Source organism: Pleurodeles waltl, chromosome 12 (assembly GCF_031143425.1).
Source record: "Pleurodeles waltl isolate 20211129_DDA chromosome 12, aPleWal1.hap1.20221129, whole genome shotgun sequence".
Lineage (NCBI taxonomy): Eukaryota > Metazoa > Chordata > Amphibia > Caudata > Salamandridae > Pleurodeles > Pleurodeles waltl.
Window position 1 is genome coordinate 516,455,611 of NC_090451.1, and position 20,216 is coordinate 516,475,826.

General features: G+C 45.0%; 1 protein-coding gene across 1 annotated transcript in view; it reads right to left on the reverse strand.

Moving 5' to 3' along the window:
• CNGB1 (cyclic nucleotide gated channel subunit beta 1) overlaps positions 1-20,216 on the reverse strand; it is a 1,925,718-nt gene that overhangs the window by 1,610,561 nt on the left and 294,941 nt on the right. Inside the window, exon 15 of the mRNA XM_069217388.1 lies at positions 7,846-7,882. Within this exon, the coding sequence (XP_069073489.1) occupies positions 7,846-7,882 (37 nt within the window). The remainder of the gene's footprint in view (positions 1-7,845; positions 7,883-20,216) is intronic.

Here is a 20,216-nt window from a genome sequence, read left to right on the forward strand (position 1 = left end):
CACAAAGAGTATTGAATATCTGCTCCAAAGGACCCAGAGGTAACAAAGTTTTTTAGCACCTTTGATATTATACTTCTACAGGAATCCTGGGCAATGGATTCAATACCATTAGTAGGATTCATTGAACATTTCAGTCCAGCCACAAAAATGAACAGGCCTGGCCGGCCAAGGGGAGGTCTAGTGACATACATTAGCATGAGCATCCGAGCAAAGATCACAGAGCACAAGGAGGAAGACTTACCCTTCCAACTTATCAGGCTCGACGGATGGGGAAAAAATATACTGGATCCAATGATCCTAGTCAATATATACATCAATCCAAAAACCAAAATAATTGAACCTAATAAGTTACTATCCGAATTGATAAGGATGAAAAGCATGGTACAATCAGCATATTGGCTAATATCGGGTGATTTTAATCTAAATCTATTCCACATGCCTGGCGAAAATCACATCCAAACAGTGGCAACAGTGCCCGCCCAATCTCTCCCGACCAAAATCAGGAAAGACAAATTAGGTGAGAGTTTCATCCGCACCTGTGAAGGTATAGGCTTCTTCGCTCTAAATGGTCAAAAGCTGCTCGACATTCCTCCAGCATGGACAAGATCCTCTGGGAAATCAGTCTCCTACCTAGACTATACACTGGTAACCCCAGCCCTGTACATATTAATGAGTAACTTCAGCATTGTGGACAAAGTGGAAAGTGATCACAAGCCTCAGGTAATAGGGATCCACTCATCACCACTCAAACCGGAAAAAGCAGTAGCCCTGGAAGGGGCTTTTGGCACCGAAAACCTAAAACGAATCAAATGGTCATCCGATACCATCGTAACCCAAGCAGATGACGCTCTACTAAGGCTAGAATTAATGGACACAGGTAGGGCGAATTTGACAACGGTCTGGGAGAACTTTGCCACCAACCTCATTAACGCAGTCAACGTAGGAAGCACAAGAAAGGGAGCGCAATTGAGCCTCCAAAAGCGTTTATTTCTTCCACAGCCTATACGGAGAAGGAAAGCAATTGTAGCTAAATTATTAAGGCAAATGCAAACACTCCCAGACAACGGTCCACTATTGGCCGCCCTGCGAGAGCAGAGGAAACTCCTAAAAAAGCGAATTATGGTATTTTAAAAAACTCCAGCAGGAGACGCTCTGGGCCAAACTACATTACGCATCTAAATCATCCGACTCCAAAAGATTCTGGAAGATCATCAATACAATGGACAAGGGACCAGTGGCAGCTAATAACGCAAATATTTCTGAGGAAGCTTGGGTACACCATCTAAAGTCACATCTTAAGGAATTGGATACCGAAATCGCTCCGCAAACCCAAGGGTTCTCGGAGAGTCAAGAACCCGAGGTTGCAGAATGCCTAAAGATCTCAGCATCAGAATTAATAAATATCATTGGGAAGTTATGAACAGATTGCTTCCCAGGGCCTAATGGTTTACCGCAAGCCCTGTTTAAACAGGAAACAGAAAGATGGGCCAACTTCCTGGCTGAGATGCTCAACTGCGTGCACACAACGGGGATTGTCCCGGCAACCTGGAGAGGCTCAATAATTCATCCCATCTACAAAGGAGGGAACGCAGCTTCTCTAAGTAATTACAGACTTATAGCTCTCCTAGATGTCGACCTTAAGTATTTTTCATCCTGTGTGTTAAAACATCTACAGTCTTGGGTTACAGACAATACCATTTTGCCATTCAATCAAAGCGGTTTTACCAAACATCAAGGAACACTTACGAACCTGATGGCTCTGGGACTCATCACAAATAGAGCTAAAGCAACCAGGACCCCCACCTACCTGTGTTTTGTTGACTTTAAATCTGCCTTTGATTATGTTCCCCGTGGTAAACTATGGGTTAAACTATAGCTTTGGGGACTTCCAGCTACTATTTTAAAAGCCATTAATTTATTCTGACACATGGGTGAAGGTAAAATTAGGGGGCGGCTCTCACTTATCTAGGGCAGTTAAAACAACAGCTGGTGTTAAACAAGGCTGCGTATTGGCCCCAACACTCTTCAACCTGTATATAGCGGATCTGTCTCAAAGCTAAACGTGGATCCATCCCACTCCCCCTCCTTGGGCGGCCAGCAATTATCTAATATGTTATATGCAGATGACCTACTACTAATTATTAACACCAGAGTAGGCATGCAGAAACTGCTAAATAAATTAGGTGAGTTTGCAAGAGTAAATGAGTTAGAAATCAATCACAAAAAATCCAAAATGATTACCATCAATCGCAGGCATACCGGCCAGCGTAAATGGCTCCTAAACGAAAAGATCCTGGAGGAAGTAAACTCCTACAGATATCTAGGAGTCGTGGTCGATGCCAGGTGCAACTTTGTGGCTCAAAAAGAAGCAATAAAAAACAGGGCGCAGACCCTTGCTTACGTATTCTGCAAACTTGCTAATTCAATCTGTGGCCATGCCTTGAATCCCTTAACAGCCATAATGAGAGCCAAACTACTGCCAACTCTCTCATATGGGGCAGAAATAATGAGGGGTATGGAGGAAACTCTTTTGGAGAAGCTTCTGATAAAGACGTACAAGCGGGTCTTTCGGCTACCAAGACATGCTCCCGCTGCCCAGGTCAGACTAGAATTCATGTTGGTTAAACAATCACTGGCTCGACCGGGAGCTTTCATCAAATGATGTTACAAACTGAGCCGCGCCCAAGAAGAACCTCTAGCCAAACTAGTCTGGCAGGAAATCATCCTGGAAAGAGGCAATGGAAACTACAAAAGATATCTGGAAAGGAGTGTAAGCCTCTTGAATCTAGGTGGGGTTTGGGATCAGTCACTTACCACAACGGCTTTTAACAAACCAGTCAATAAGTCATGTAAACTGCTTAGTTGGTTAAAAGACAAAGAGGCTCTGACCAAAAGGTCGCATGGCTGGCTGACCCTTAATTCGTATAAAACTCTAAAAGAATCTACACTCTGGGCCGCCCCCTATTCACGGAAAATTAAGCAATGCTTTTTAAGGCTTAGGCTGGGTGATGTCCCAACGCCAGACCTCCTCCCAATTTGGAAGAAAGGGCCACAAATGGGCGCACAGGAGTGCCGCCTTTGTCATCAGGCGGTAGAAAACCTGATGCATGTGGTCTGCATTTGCCCGGCCCTGGCTGAAGATAGAAAACGTTTATTGAAAAAAGAAATAAACAGCCTAGGGATTAGATCTTGCAGACAAGCACTAATCGAAGCATTCAACCCACAAAACACCATATTGAATATTAGATTGGTTCAATTTTTGGAAATTTACTCCGGTAAAATAGCGTCTGCTGGAAGAAGCCTGGGATAGGGAGGGCGCAAACAGAGACATAGTCCACCCACTTTGAGTAAAAACGCTAAAGATAGAAAGGTATGTTGGTAATATTCGCCACACGGCCAGACCACTATGAAGTACTGTATTAGAACCCGGAGTCAAGTAGGGATTCTTCTTCCTTGTGAAATATACCTCCTCTCAGTTATTTAAAATTTTATGCAATTTTATGTTTTAATGTATGAGCACGGCTTTGATTACGTTTTATGTAGAAGGATTACTTTTATGGTTTTAATGAACTAATAAAATAAACAAGTATCCAACATGGATCACAAAAACCTCTGATGGGCAGTACTTCTGCTACTTAAAAGCACTTCCACCTGTACCTTCCAAGTCAAATGCCTTTCGTAAAGGTACTGAAAGATTCACTGTCACTGCCTCGGGCATTTGTTGCCGGCTCATGAAATGGATGAATGGCATTGTTTGTTGGCAAAATAACTTTAAGTAAGACCAGTTCGACCAGGAATGCAGTTACAGTGAATCTGTCAGAAAAATGAAGGAGACCGTCAAAAAGCTTGGGGGGTGGAGTGGGGAAAGACCATCCTAAGGCTGACAGTCTAACAAGGGCCACTAGGATGACTTTGGCCCAGTATTTCTTCATCTTTTATAGTACTCTGAGCTGGATAGGTAGGGGCGAAAAAGGCATACTGGTGTCCTGAACCCCAGGGTAGACGGAAAGCACCTCCAAAGGAGGACCACTTTGGACTCCAATGAACAAAAGTTAGGACACGGTCATTTCCCTGCAAAGCCAAATAGAATGAGCAAGGATTCTCCCCATTTCTGGAAGACACTCTGTGCCACCTCCAAGTGTAACTGTAATCTGTGATCTACTAGGCACTGTTGGCTGAGTTTGTCCGCCTTGGCGTTTAATGATACGTTCAAGTGCTGTGCAGTCAGGGAGATTCCCAGAACATTCGGTCACTTCCAGAGAAGCAAGGCCTCCTGGCACAGAAGCCACAAACCCACGCTTCGTTGCTAGCTGCATTACTACACGTAGGCTGTGTTCTTCATGAGAATATTAATCCTTTCCCCCTTAATGGTCAGAAGGAATGCCCTCAGTGGGAAGCAAATCGCTTGCAACTCATACAAACTGATGTGGAGGGGAGTTTCCGCCAGAGACCAGAGTCCTCTAATCTCTACCTCTCCCAGATGACCTCCCCAACCCGGCAACATTGAGTCTGTCACAGCCGTTAGCTCCGGGTGGGATAGGGAAAAGGGTCTGTTACCAGTCCAATAAAAGCCAAGCAGCCACTGTTGCAGGTCTTTCGCAGTCTCCTCCAAAACCTAGATGAAATCCGATAGACTGACTTGATGCTGAGGCCATTGAGACTTCAGATCCCACTGCAGAGCCCACATGTGGCACTTGCTATGGTCCACAAGTAGAAAGTAGGCAGTCATGAGGGCTAGAATCCTCAGAGATGCTTTCACTGAGACCCGGGTCAATGATTGAAACAAAAGGATCATAGCCAGAATGTCCTGGACTTTTTGAGGCAGAGGGATTGCTCGAAAGACCACCTTATCCAGAATGTGTTGGGAATCGTTGTGAAGGAGTCAGGCACGACTTTGTCACGTTTATGGAAAAGCCCAATGATGTCAATAAGCTGCCCATCATCTGGAGGTGGCCTACACCTACTTGAGACAAGCCCATTTTCAGCAGGCAGTCATCAAGGTGTGGGAAGACTGGTATTCCCAACCTCTGTAGATGGGCTGCAAATACTCAAGGTGCACTGGTATGACCAAAGGGGGGAACAAAGAACTGAAAGTGCTTGTGACCCATCTTAAGCTGCAGGTAACATCAGTGGGACTGAAGGACAGGGATGTGAAAATATGCATCTGCCAAGTCCAGTGGTAACATCCAGTTTCCTGGATCCAGGGCAGACAGGACTTGAGCCAGAGGGAGCATTTTGAACCTATCTTTACAGGGAAGACGTTCAGAGGTCAAAGGACCAGGACAAGGCAGAAGCTTCCATCTTTTTTTGGCACCAGAAATTAATGGAGCAGAAACCAGTCCCAATCTCTCACACCTGCCCCCTCTATTCCTCCCTTGGCCAAGAAAGCCCAAACTGCTCCACAAAGTATGGACAAGTGGTCTTCCAGGAAGTGTTGTGGTGTAGGTGGTATATCCTGTGTATAGGATAGGAACGGTACAGAGTATCCCTGTTCAATGATCTGGAGCACCCTTTGGTCTCATGTGAAGCTTCACCATCCAGGGAGGTTTAAGGTGACCCGACCTCCCACCAGACATTTGTGTGCTGCCAAGGGCAAATTTAAATGGTTTTTCTGCACCTGTAGGGTTTGGGGAGTGTGTTGCCCCGAGTGGGCTGGATATTGTCAGCCTGCTCCCTAGCCTCTCCCTTAAACGGATTGGGAGGCCTGAAGCTGCTGAGGCACATATTGTTGTTGCCTCTACAGGAAATACCCCCAAAACACACCCAGCCCCAGGACGTGAGGGGCATCCCAGGGTGGGGGGAACTACTATGGAGCAAGCTGAGCATGGACTATAGAGCGGGCAGTGACCATGCTGTCTTTCGATCGCTCTAAAGTCAAGTCAGCCACTGCTGTTTATCATGCTGGAATATATTTTAATTGACGACTATAGTTATACTTGTAAACCAATTTACTCTGTATTCCTTGCTTGTATGGCTTTCTAGTTTGCTTTCAGTGCTCTGGTATATCACACTTATATACATATTTAACATTTATAATATTAACTGAAACTATGCTGGTGGTTCCAATGGCATATCTGTCTATCTGTCTGTATGTCTGTCTAAACATCTATCTGCCTTTCTATCTTTATCTTAGCAAGCAAATACATCCATCTGTATCTTAGCAGCCTCATCTATCAACATCCATATTTGCAATTCTATATATCTACTTTTGCAAATCTATTTATCTATCTTTGCAAATCTATCTATGCTATCCCCTATTTCTATGTAACCTTCCCTATGTATGAAATCATCTCTATCTAGTTATCTATCTATACAACTCTTGCCATCTGTCCTTGCAAGTACCTTTATTTATTTACCTTTTCAGGTTTCTCTGTCTGTGTCATAAAGTAAAGGTTTAGAAAAATACTACAACAAAGAATTAATAAAGGCAAGAGGCCGGTAGCCAGTGGCCAGTGGCAGGCCAATTTGCTTTTTCAGGTCAGGTGTCAGCCAAGACCTTTCATGTGTACAACACAGTTACGGGGGAGGGGTCAGCCAGACTTAATCCATTAGTCTGTTGAGTAATTCATGTTTTGATTCCACCCACTCCAGCATGCATCATAGGGAAATAGGTCAGTTCTGTTCAATTCCTTGCTGACTTCACTATGAGTTACAGCATGCAGCCCTTTCAGAAGGGACACATCCACACACACATATTTGTCCCCTTCTGTGACTACTATGGTAATGTCTGTTTTTGATAAAATATGTTTGCCTTTAGCAATTTTCTTTGAATTTATGAGAGCCTAGCAGCTTCCCCGGCAATAAAGATTCACAAAAACCATGAGAAAACAAAATAAGATTTTCCACATCCAAAAGGTATGCAGCCAATGCCACATTGCCTATGGCAATGATTGTTCTCAGGGACACAGCACTTCCCAAAAGACACCATCTCTTCATCTAATCATACACATACTTTCTTCCTCTCCTCACACCCCAACATTCTCTCATTCACACCACCCTCTCCTCCTTACAGCATCACTCTCTCTCTTCTCATACACACATACACACACACACACACACAGAAACACATATAAATTAGTCACGCTACTGCACACCCCTGGTACAATTTCACGCACCACATACAACATGGTAGTGTCCTTAAACCAGATGTTGATTTTGCTGCCTTCTTTCTAAGACTGTAGACCGCTCTTTCTTCTCACTGACTCTAGCGACGACTCTGGCCTACATTTGCTCACTGCCTCTACTTGTTTCTTGAGATTGAAGTCAGCGCTTCCTGTACAAAAGTAACCTTCAGCACTAATCATCATGGCTTTAATATAAGTGTGGAGGTGGTGATCGAGGTGACACCTGTATCTGCCCATCACGTGTACCACCCAGGACAATGATCAATGTTCCATGTGTAGCTGTGTATCACTTAGGTCACCTCACTGGCTGTAAACCTGCTGCCTTCCATACTTATGCATCCTTGGTTTCTGTATCACCACCAGGAGTAGAGACAAGTCCGTAATAATTTCAGTGATCCAATTCAAGTTGCAGCCTCATTACTTCTCATAGGTATCACACAGAGATCAGGTCTGCATATGTGGATCTCTTATATCACCACCAGCAGCAAAGCTAATTTGGGCACCACTGATATCATGCATTAAGGAGGAACATACGACTGATTGTCCAAGTGTAGTAATAATCTTATTCTGCTTCTCTATGACACAGACTGCCTATATAGATGCATGCTTCTGCAGTGCTATGCCTTGTCTGCCCCACTATGTACAGTTTGGTATCCCTGTCTGGCAACGAGCAGAGCACTGTTTTATTTAACGACAGTATAGTGGATCTTAAAGTACTCACTCTGTTCCACCTGGCAATGGGTCGCAGAATCCACCTCCTGCAAGAAAAAGAAAAAAAACACTAAGACCAACGCATTAACATTGTGAGAATCCAGGAAGGACAGAGCACTGGGTGTGGAAAGAGGGATCTTCGTCTTGGGGTTTGGAGACTGAAGCAACACCGGGTGCTTGGACAAAGGGCAATAGTAAAGGAGAACACTTATTTCGTGTTGGAGCAGGCTAGGACTCAAAATGTGATACGAGGAGAAAATGGTGATCCAGGCAGTAAGCATGACAGGACTTTAAATGGAAGAGATGTGATTCCTGGTACTTGTGGAGCAAATGTCCATTAGGCCAGCAAATCTTTGAGCAAAGAGGCAAGATACCAACAGCTCAATCTGCTGTACACTGTATTTTCAGTCAAAAGAACACCCAGAAGGCCAACAGACACATGGCGTGGCAGCACCCTGCAGATAACCAGTCAGAAACAAAGCAGAGCAACTGAACCATTAATCTGTGGATATCAAATACCACCACCCACTGGCACAACTCAGTAACATTACAGATCTAGAGCCAATTATCAGCAGGAATGAAAAACAAAAGGCACAGGAGGTTTGACAGTTATCCGTATTTGCTCCAAAGAGTCATAACATGAGACACCGGTGCAAGGTAAAAGGCAATTTTCTGCTGCAGAAGGAATCAAAGTATGCGGAGTCTCCACTCTCCGAATACCTCTGAACCTTTTAGTGCATATGCTAATCAAATATAGCTGTGCAGGTGGTCGGGGGGGAGGGGGGGGGCACTGATAGACAATACAAAACCTCACATAAAGTGCAAATGCTCATTTTATAAACATACATAAAACGTTTTTCGACCACTCCCGCGAAGGCGCAAGGGAAAAATAATACGTTCATCCTACCAGTTACTGTCTTCGGCTCCTCACTGGTCGTGTCATAATTGGGGGTCGTGTCTTAATTGGGGGAGACGGTGTGTATTCTACTTGTTCAAGGCCTAGGAATCCTACAATGAAAACACTCTTGGAAAAGCAAACCTCCGCAGCAGGCCAATATTAGTCATCATTACTCCTCGACATAAGCCTGCCTCTGAAACAACTGACACGAGGGACATTTTGTAGCTATTGTATCCAGATGTGAATTCTCAACTCTGGGCCGGCAGCAAATGGACAAATATGATCTATTCAAACTGCGTGCATGGAAATTCTCGCTGATATTGAAATGGAGAGGAGGCTGCTACCCGACTTTATGAAGGATGGCAGTCTCGGTCAAAGTTACTCGACCTCGTCGCCAAAAGTGAAATAAATAAGGTAGAGAACGAGACAAAGAGAATAAGATGTAGGCAGTCATATTTGTTGACACTCTAGCAACCAGGTCGGCATTCAACTGAGCAGCTAAGTTAACTCTGGAACTCATCAACATTCTGAGCGAGACTAAGTGGACAATAAAATACTGGGCGGAGTGGGATGGGGGGAATGGACGTAAAGCTTAGTGGACAAGCCATTTCCACAGATTTTAAGGTTAATTATCAACATTCGGAGCGAGTCTAGGTGGACAATAAAATACTGGGTGGGGTGGGGTGGGGTGAATGGACGTAAAGTTTAGTGGACCAGCCATTTCCACAGATTTTAAGGTTAATCAACAACGCAGCCGACTGTACCAAAACCCTAAAGACTCCCTTTTAGTAAACAGCCAGTTCAAGGTTGTAGCATCCTCCCTAGCCTGGGTACCCACTAATGACTATTCCACACACGGAGCTGAGTATTACACATCTTTATATGTCTGTGTGTAACCGAAAACAGCATTCTAAACCTGCATTCACTTCACCACACTCTAACGCTTACACCAAAGTTCTACGGAGTCCATCAAGAGCCACAAGGGTTCTATCATTTATAACTCCCCTTCTGTTAAATAAAAAGTTTACAATTTTTTTTACAAATATATACACAATTATAGTTCTTCGATAAGCCTTCGTGGTGCTCTGATTACTAGTCCCAATAGTGTCTTCGGAAACTGGGAACCGGCAATAGAAGTGTCCATGATCTTTACTGGCTATGCAGGAGCAACAGCAGTCAGGGGTTTTTCAATTGTCCTTTCGGAACCAGTCTCTACATTGACATCAGTATCTGACGAGTGGTGAGCTACATGTCAGAAATGTGAGGAATCTCACATAATGGACTTTCCAGGGCACTGGGCAGTCACAATGGGGGTTGTTACAACTTTGGAGGAGGTGTTATTCCGTCCCAAATGTGACGGATATACCACCAGCCGTATTACGAGTTCCATAGGATATAATGGACTCGTAATACGGCTGGTGGTATATCCGTCACTTTTGGGACGGATTAACACCTCCTTCAAAGTTGTAATAACCCCCAATGTGTCCTTTGCTGGTTACGACATGGAATAGCTCAATATCGAATGGAGCATCGGAGGTACGTTTTCTCGACTGATGGACAAGCACTCGGGGGTCATTCCGACCCTGGCGGGCGGCGGGCGCCGCCCGCCGGGCAGAAACCGCCCAAAGACCGCACCGCGGTCAAATGACCGCGGGGGTCATTTCAACTTTCCCGCTGGGCCGGCGGGCGATCTCCAAAAGATCGCCCGCCGGCCCAGCGGGAAAGCCCCTGCAAAGAGGAAGCCGGCTCCGAATGGAGCCGGCGGACTTGCAGGGGTGCGACGGGTGCAGTGGCACCCGTCGCGATTTTCACTGTCTGCTAAGCAGACAGTGAAAATCTTTGTGGGGCCCTGTTAGGGGGCCCCTGCACTGCCCACGACACCCGTTCCCGCCAGCCTGAGGGTCGGAATCCCCATGGCGGCGCTGGGAAACCGCTGGTTCCCCTTTTCTGACCGCGGCTTTACCGCCGCGGTCAGAATGGCCCTGTTGGCGGTGCTTCCTCTGCCCTCCACCCTGGCGGTTTGAAACCGCCAGGGTCGGAATGAGGGCCTCAATCTCCTCTAGTGAAAACAATCTATTTTGCATGTTGTCGCTTGTCTGCATAGGCCCTAATTTTCCTTTTACGATCTAAGTGTTTGGTACGGGTTTCTTCCTTAGTACTTGATCTTCTGTAGGTCTATTGAGGTAGCTTGGCCGCCATGGCTCTCCCGAACATCAAAGTGTCAGGGCTGTCACCTGTTGTTGAATGAGGGATCGAACAGTAAGCTTGTAGGGTAGAATTCAAGATGGTTTTAAAGTTGAGCTTTTCCAATACAGCATCACGGAACAGCTTTCTTCAGTATATTCATGATACGTTCAACAAGACCATTGACCAGTGGCCAAAAAGGTGTGATCTACTGATGCTTCACACATTAAGATGACTGAGAAAGTCTAAAAATTCTTGACTATTGAAAGGTGGGCCACTGTCAGATTTTAAGACTGCAGGAACATCCATGTCACAAAGATGGCATCTAATCTCTCGATGGCTCGCTCTTCAGTGATAGATGAGAGATCTTCTATAAAAAGAAAACAGGAGAATTCATCAACAATCACCATCAGGTTATGTCCATTGTCAAGAGGACTGAAAAAGACAACAGAAATTCTTTTCCATACATGCTTTGGCAACTCTGACATGCTTAAGGTGTGTTGAGTGGTTTCCAATGACTGGCAGTTGCATAAATGACTGGCCTTAAACTCTCTTTAAACTCACTCATGGAGATGAGGAAACCAGATTGGTTCTCGGAGAGCTCGATTTGTGCCAACGATTCCACGGTGTCCTTCATGAGCCACTTCAATTATCTGTTGTTGCAGACTCTCCAGAATAACAATTTTAGAACACCTCAGGATACTGCCTTCTTGACTCACAGACAGCTCATCTTTGGTATCCTTAAACTGTAGGTATTCACTGTCGCTGGCAAGAGGATGAGTGTGCTGGTTCCAAGACTGATGTGTAATAATGGCTTTCAGTTTTAACATGACACTAGATTGACTCGTGGAAGTGATAATTTGCTCTAACGATCTTAGCCTTTAGATTGCCAACAACTGTCAACATGCTCGATGATCTGTTGCAAGTGTAAAAGGCTTTACATGTAAGAGCATGTAGAAATGTACACAAGCCCACACCACTGCTAAACTTTCTTTCTCAGGTTGTGAATAGGCACATTCAGTTTGGGACAAACATTTGCTTGCATATGCCACAATAAGCCTTTGAGCAATTGGGTGTCTGCTGTGCTGTGAAAGGATTGCACCTAACCTGACTGGGCTAGCGTACACAGCAACAACTGCTGTATGAAGCTTGGGATCAAAATATGCCATTTCAGTAGAGTTCTCGACAGCTAGTTTGATCCTCTAAAAGCTTTGCTCGCATTCATGTGACTAATGAAATTAAACATTCTTTTTCTTCAACTCTCTCAATGGAGCACTCATGGTGGCAAAGTCTTGTATATATCTGGAACAGTAACTGGTCATGCCAAAGAATCAACGTAACATGGAAACATCTTGTGGGGGATTGGCCGCTGACAACGCTTGCACTTTAGCTGGATCAGGTGTCATACCCCCACCAGAAAAGATATGTCCAAAGAACTTTAGGTTTGTCATATGGAATTCACTTTTCTCAGCATTCAAAGTTAAACCTGCATCAACAAGTAAACAGCACACTTGCTTGAGAGCTTTATCATGCTCCTTCTGTGTAGCTCCAAAAACTAATGTCATCACTATAGTTGAAAGCATTCATGAAAGGCTGTACGATACGTCAAATGACATCTTCAAAAACCTCTGCAGCTGATGGCACACTGTAACGTAGTCTTTTATATGAAATAGACCAATATGTGTAGAAAAGGTTGTAAGGTACCTGCAATTCTCCCCAAGTTCCAACTGTTGATATCTTTCATTTAAATCCATGCATGAGAAGACCATTGCACCATTCAATTGTTTTATGTCAGCATTTTGTGGACCTGGTGTAGGAGGCTGGCCTGGTGTGTGGTGGCTACCTATGGTACTTACACCTTATACCAGGTCCAGGTATCCCTTATTAGTGTAGTTTAGTCTATGTCTAGAAGCCAGGGTCTCTAGAGGTAGCTGTGGATGAGCAGGCAAAGCTTATCTAGTAGACATGCAAAGGTCATGCAATACCACTGTAGTCACACAGTACTCACACACATGAAAGAAAACACTCAGTGTTACGAAAATAAAGGTACTTTATTTTGGTGACACAAATACCAAAAATACCATACAGGCTATACTTCCTTAGGAGGTAAGTAATACACAAATGATATACACTAGTATGCAGAAATAGGCATAAAACAGTTAGAAAACAGTGGAATTAGTGAAAATCACAATAGAGAGAAATAGGCCTAGTGGGAGCACAAACCATACACTAAAAAAGTGGAATGCGAAAGTCAGTCCCCACCTAGGTAAGTGTAGTGTGTAGAGGGGAGCTGGGTGTGCCAAGAAAGCCCAAATGTAAGTACCACAACCCACCACAGCGGCCAGGAAAGCAGCAGTAAATCACAGTAAGTTTCCCAGAACACACAGAGAGAAGAAAAGAAGAATTATGCAAAACCCAGAAGAGACTGCAAAGCACCAACAGTGGTTTCCTGGACCAGAGGACCTGTGGAAGAAGGGGACCAAGTCCAAGAAGCACAGAAGAGTCCAGGAAGGGCAGGAGCCCTTACCCATCAGACTGAAGGTGCAAAAGGTGAGTCGACATGAAAGAAAGAGAGTCAGCACTGCACCCAAGAAGACGAAGTTGAGTTTCTGGAGGACCAAGTGATGTCCCACATGGGAAGGAGGACTGCAGTTGGGTTTGCATCTTCGGATTCCGCCAGCAAGCCTTGGCACACACAAAATTTGCAGTTAGCGGAAATTGGAGCTGCCGGGGACCAAGAAGGACCAAGTGGACTCTACCCAGGAGGGGTAGTCAGAGGCACCCTCAGCAACAGAGCCCACAGACACCCGGGCAACACCCACAGCAGTCCACAGGACAGGATCACGAAGGTCGAGGAAGATACCCACGCAGCACTACGAAATATGCTCCCACCTGGCCAGAGAACCACTCAGGGAGTTGTGCACTGCAGGATGGAGCGTTGGGGGCTGGAGCTGCAAGATGGCTGAAGATCTTGTGGAAAGGATGCCAACAAGTCTTGGCAGCTGCAAAGGACACGGTGCATGGCGGTACAGTCCTGCGTGGGCAGGAAGTGGTTACCTCCACCCAAGTTGGACAACTGGAAGAGAGGACCAGCAGGACCACTTCAGTCCACCACTCATGATGCAGGATCCACGCAACTCAGCAGGAGAGGGGATCAACGCAGCCAGTCGACGATGCAGTTGGTCCCTGCAGAAGCAGGGGAGTGACACCTTCACCCCAAGGGAGATTCCTTCTTTCTTCTGATGCAGGCTGAAGACGGGCTGTCCTCAAAAGATGCACAACTGGGGAAATGTTGCAGTGGCTGGAAGAAGCCTTGGATACAATGTTGCAGAAGGCATCTGGCTTCTTTGTTGCAGCTTGTTGGATCCTGGAGCATCCAGATGCAGTTTCTTTGGTCAGAAGAAGAAGCGGAGGGTGCAGAGGATTCCTGCTGAAGTCGAGCAATCAGAATCCGAGGAACCACCCAAGAGAGAGACCCTAATTAGCCCTGAAAGGGGGATTGGTCACCTAGCTGGGTAACCACCTATCAGGAGGGGGCTCTGACGTCACCTGCTGGCACTGGCCACTCAAATGCTCCCAGAGTTCCCTGCCAACCTTGAATCCAAGATGGCAAAACCCAGGGACCCACTGGAGGAGCTCTGAGCACCACCCATGGGGTTGTAATGGACAGGGGAGTGGTCACTCCCCTTTCCTTTGTCCAGTTTCGCAGCAGAGCAGGAACTGAGGGTCCATGAACCAGTGTAGACGGGTTTATGGAAGGAGGGCACCAAATGTGCCCTTCAAAGCATTGCCAGTGGCTCAGGGAGCCTACCCCTCCCAAGCCTGTAAAACCTATTTCCAAAGGAAGAAGGTGTAACACCCCTCTCCCAAAGGAAATCATTTGTTCTGCCTTCCTGGGCTTAAGCTTCTCAAGCAACAGGAGGGCAGAAACCTGTCTTGGAGGTAGCAGCAGCTTGGGCTGCCTGAAAACCCTCAGAAGGCTGTAATGGCAATACTGGGGGTCCTCTACGGAGCCCCGAGAGTGCATGGAGTCATACAACCAATGCTTGCAAAAGCATTGATGTACAATTCCAACATGTTTGATCCCCAACATGCCTATGTTCGGAGTTACCATTATGTAGCTGGACATAGGTATTGACCTATGTCCAGTACATGCATAAAATGGAGTCCCTGCACTCACGAAGTCCGGGAAAATGGGCCTGGAGTTCGTGGGGGCACCTCTGCTAGTGCAGGGTTGCCCTCACACACAAGTACTTTGCACCCTGCTCTCTGGGCTGGAAGACCTACCATAGAAGTGACTTATAAGTGACCTGGTGCAGTGAAAAGTGGCAGTGAAAGGGTCCTTGCCCCTTTTCATGCAGACTGCAATGGCAGACCTGCAGAACCCTTTGCTTGGCCTCCCTATGGGTGGCAAAATATATGCTGCAGCCCATAGTTATCCCCTGGAACCTCAATGCCCTGGGTACCTAGGCACCATATACTAGGGACTTATAATGGGGCACCAATGTGCCAATTGTGGATGAAATACAGAGTTTGGGGAGAGAGAGCATTATCACTGGGGTCCTGGTCAGCAGGATCCCAGTGAACAGTCAAACACACTGACATCAGGCAGAAAAAGGGGATAACCATGCCAAGAAAGAGGGTACTTTCCTACACCGGCTGGCTGTTCTTTTTCAATTGCCCTGTTTGCTCGACGCATATCCACACAGATGTATACAGCTCACTCACTGTCCTTTTTGGGTACTACCACTATGGGAGAAACCCATAGCGTTGGAACAGTAGAGCGCTCAATGATATCATGTTTAAGTAATGATTTGAGTTCGTTTTCAACAGCTTCTTGTAAATGAAATGTAATTCATCTGTGTCTGAGTAAAAGGACAGATGTCCTCATTAATATGCAATTGTACTTTCATAAGCTTAAGTTTTTCTAACCCATGAAACAACAAAGGGAACTGACTTACTATTTTGTGATGAGCATTCATTTTGTAGTTCATTGATACCAGTCCCTTATCAGCAGCTGTGCTGAAACTGGCACCTGACGCCGTACCCTGAAGCACAGGAATGGGCACGTACACCTGTCTTCTTGTTTCAATCGTCAATGCAAATTAACCTTGGCTTTTCAATGGCTTCGGTGCAGCCCATGTATATACTTTAGTTTTTGATGGCATCAGTCATGGCAATGGAGATAGTTCATTATATTTTTCTTCAGGCATAATGTTTATTGAGGTACCACTGTTGACAATGAAAGGTACTGAACGACCATTTACTTTCAGTATAACCTTCGGGCAGTGTTTGAACGACTTTGGTGCTTTTTCATGTCAAGTTTTCTTTAACTGGTATTTTTCTTTAAATGCATCCAGTCCAAAATGCACACATTTTTCTGAGGTAAACATCGAAATTGCACAACCATCTTCTTCACTTTTAATTCATATTGATAATGAACAATTTTTTGATGATTTAGATGATGATTGACTTTGTTTTGTGTCGATTTGTCTCCACTGATGTTGTTGCTTGGCCTTTTGGGCATGCTTCAAACTTCGCTACTGGCACATTCATGCAGCCATTTTGTCTTCTCACCGTGACACACTTACTTTTTCCTTTGCTTTGCAAACTGTTACAAAAAGGTTCTCCTTCCAACAGCCTTTGCATATCTTTCCAACATGCATCCAGTATTAACCTGCATGTGGAAATAAAAATCCACACCCGAAATAACTTATTTTTTCGTGGAAACATCACTTTGTGTCCTTCAGCCTTGTGCTTCTGCTTGCTTTTCATATTCATGACTGACTCACTTTGGGCACCTCTGACCTCCATGTCAGCAGCTTGTCAGCTGGCACGCTCTTCAGCTCTGGCAGCCAAGAGAACTCGCTCCAAACTAAAAGTTTTTCTCACCATTCATCTTCTGAATAATTCTGGGACGTATTGCTTCCTCATCATTAAATTAATTGAATTTACAGTGTTTGATGAGCGCATCCAGTCACTCAACAAGTTTGTCTATGGTTTTACCAAATCTCTGTCATTCTTGACTGAAAATGTACTTTTCGTAATCTACATTTGGCATTGGATTGAATTTGAGATTCAAGGTTTCTTTAATTTCGCGGTATGTAACTTCATCAGCTTGCAACATTTTATGACTTCTTTTATACTGTTACCAGCAAGATTCATAAGGTCTTTGATGACCTTCTTGTTATATGTTTCTTCTAGTGCAACAATAACATCATCTAATGTGTCCATCCAAGCAGTCCATCTATCACCAATATTCTGCTTTTTTGGCAGTATTAAATGGTGGTGTTTTCAGTAAGGTGGCAGCATTATAACCGTTTGTGAAACTCACTGATGTAAAAAACAGATTTGTTCCCAACGCTGCTTGGTTGTCTTTGCTAACTTGGTTATGCAAACAGTCTCTAAAGCCCTTCAGTGTGCTGGCTTCTGGGTCATCTTTGATAACCGTAGGAAACTCGATATCATTTTTGGTCTCCATTGCAAAAATAGACTTTCACTATTCCGATCTCCACTCTCGGCCCTTCAGTCTTCAAAGACCTGTGGAATTGTTGTGAGCCCCACACAGAAGCTTTGGTGGGGAGGCGTTTCGGGGGTGGACGGCTCCGTTAGCACACCCCTGGACACTTCTCCATGGCCACTTCCCCTGTGCCATGGTATGATGACTCTCTTTAATCGGTTCTGGTAAGCAGATGACCGTTTCTTTTATCTGAATTGCTTTGTTTTCAGGCATTCTTTTGTGCTTTTTGACACCTGGTTGAGCTTCTGATCACAGTGTTATCTTGCACTTTTCTGACACTGTTTACTGCACTTTCAAAACCTTGTTGTATCTGCCTTCAGCATTATCACTCCATTTAATGTATTGCTTTATGTTGTGCTGTAGCCCAGTACCTCTCTTTTAAGGCCTTGCGAGCAGGTTCTTGGCCAACAATGTGTAGACTTTTGTTATCTCTAAGTGCTTCACACCGGCTGCAGTTGCGCTTGGACTCCACATACGCCAAGCGCCCATTCTGCACTTCAACTGAGGCACACGTGGCATGCAAGAGCAGTTTGCTTGGACAACACAAACTCCCTAGGAGAACACAGTTGATCTTCGAGTTACTTATCCCCTATCTCGTCGCCAGTTGTAGTGTCATCCTCAGCCTTGGTACCCACCAATGACTACGCCACACAAACAGTTGTGTATTACGTGCCTTTATTCATCTGCATGGAACCGAGAACTCAACATTCTAAACCTGCATTCACTTCACCATGCTCTAACACTTATGTCACAGTTCTACGGAGTCCATCAGGAGCGAAAAGGGTTCTGGCATGAATAACTCACAACTCTACAAATGTGACCTGTAATATCAGTTGTCCACCTGTGTCTATTTTTTACCCACTTCATCACAGTTGGTTCACCAGAAAGTTTTCATTTCTAAGTGCTGATGAAGTGTCGTCTGTTGCCATTCAAGCAGCTCGTTCTGGCGTGGGCCTAACTCTCCTGTGACAACGTAGACCAATTTATATCCCCAGCTGGCAGCTGGGCACTTCCTGTTTTGCTCTAATAAGGCTGCAAAGAAACATACAAAAGCGGCTACCTCCTTTCTAACTGCATGGCTGTTCTAGTCTGCTAAGCAAGTTCCATTCTGACAGGAGATGCCATTATATCTGCTCCCCACCAACTGCTTGTTCCAATTGCTACCTAATATTAGCAATCTCTGCTCCGCTACCGGGGTTATAATTTAAATCTGATTGTCTGCTTTCTTGCTTGTTGTTGTTCTTTCTTGCTTTATACACTTTCTTCTTCCCTTCCTGTTTTCCTTGTTTGCTCTCTTTCTTCCTTGCTTTGATCATTCTTCCCATGTTTCTTCCTTCCTTCCTTTCTCTGAAAGTGATGAGTCATCTACTGATGAAAGAAGCCAATCTGCTGTGGAGAAGGATTGTCTGCATATCTTTGTGGGCCCCTATTGCGAATCATTCTCACCTATGTTTCCTTTGTGTGGCACAAAAAGAACATCAAAGGTGAGCTCCTTAGGACTCATGTGATCAAACTGTATGATGGAAAGCATCTGTGGACAGGAAGTTTCAGCTCTGAGGAAGTGGATGTGGTCCCTTTACAGTAATTGGAGTAGGTCTGAGTATTCAGTCTAGTTTATCGAGGCCAAATTGAAGACACTAAAATCACAGAGCAGTCTCTGCCCTCTCTGATCTTCTGAAGGTCTCATGAAATAAAGGGGGAGGGATGTAAAAAAGCATAGAGAAAAGTACACCATCCACTCCAACCCAACTTCAGGTGGTCCTCTAGGGACCTGGAAAGTTGAAGCTTGGAGTTAAGGTGAACTGCAAAAGCATCAATTGGTGGACAACCCCTAGGTTCAAAAGGTGCCAAAAGGGATATTCTAGAGAATCTCTGAGCTGTCTGATGAGTAGAGGTGGCAGACTAGGTTGTCCACTCTTGTGCTGTCTTTCACCACAGTGTGCAAGGCCAGCAGAGGCATGCCTTATTGAAATAGCCACAATCAAAGAGCTGCTGCTAACTAGCAAAGCTGGGCTGTGTACATGATACCATGTTTACTGCTGTAGAAGAGGTCCATGGTGTTGACTGTATGGGTCATCCACACCTCAGATCTCATCACTGATAAGAAAGTCTCTGATGCCAAGAGGATTACTTTTAGCTCTAACATGCTTATGTAGATAATATTTCAGATTTTTCGTGCAAGGCACTGAAGGAGAACTCCCCACAGTGCACTACATACTCATACAACCTATCTTCTAGATGATAGTTCAGTGTTCTGCCAGGTGGAGCTGCAGCAAGCACAACCCTTATGCAAGATACTTGGAGTCCCACAATCCTCTGGAACCAGCAGGCTTTTATTGTTTTGTTTGAGGAGGGAAGGTTTTTGCCAGGCCAGGGAAGAAAATCCTCCCTATTAAGTGAATCATTTTAATAAGATCCAAAGAGCTTCAGGCATAGTTCACTGAAAGCCCAGCTACTAAACTGACTTGGTAGTTAGGGCTCAGCTGCGCTCTATATCTTGACTAGACATTTTTAAAATCACACAGTAGTCTGACTGCGCATTGTACAATTTGCTTTGTCTTAGGAAAGCTATCAATGTATCTAGGGTCTTGGTAAAGACCAAACAGATGTCCTGCAATAGTAGTGCTCCTGTTCCTTCATAAACAAGAGGTACTGTCTGTGTTCCTTCAGGACAAGTGCAGAAAGATTCACTGAGCACTTGCAGTGCTGCTCTGGGCAGCTGTTCACATCATAACTAAATTCAGCATTTGTTTTAGAGGAGAATCATCTGTCTTAGAGT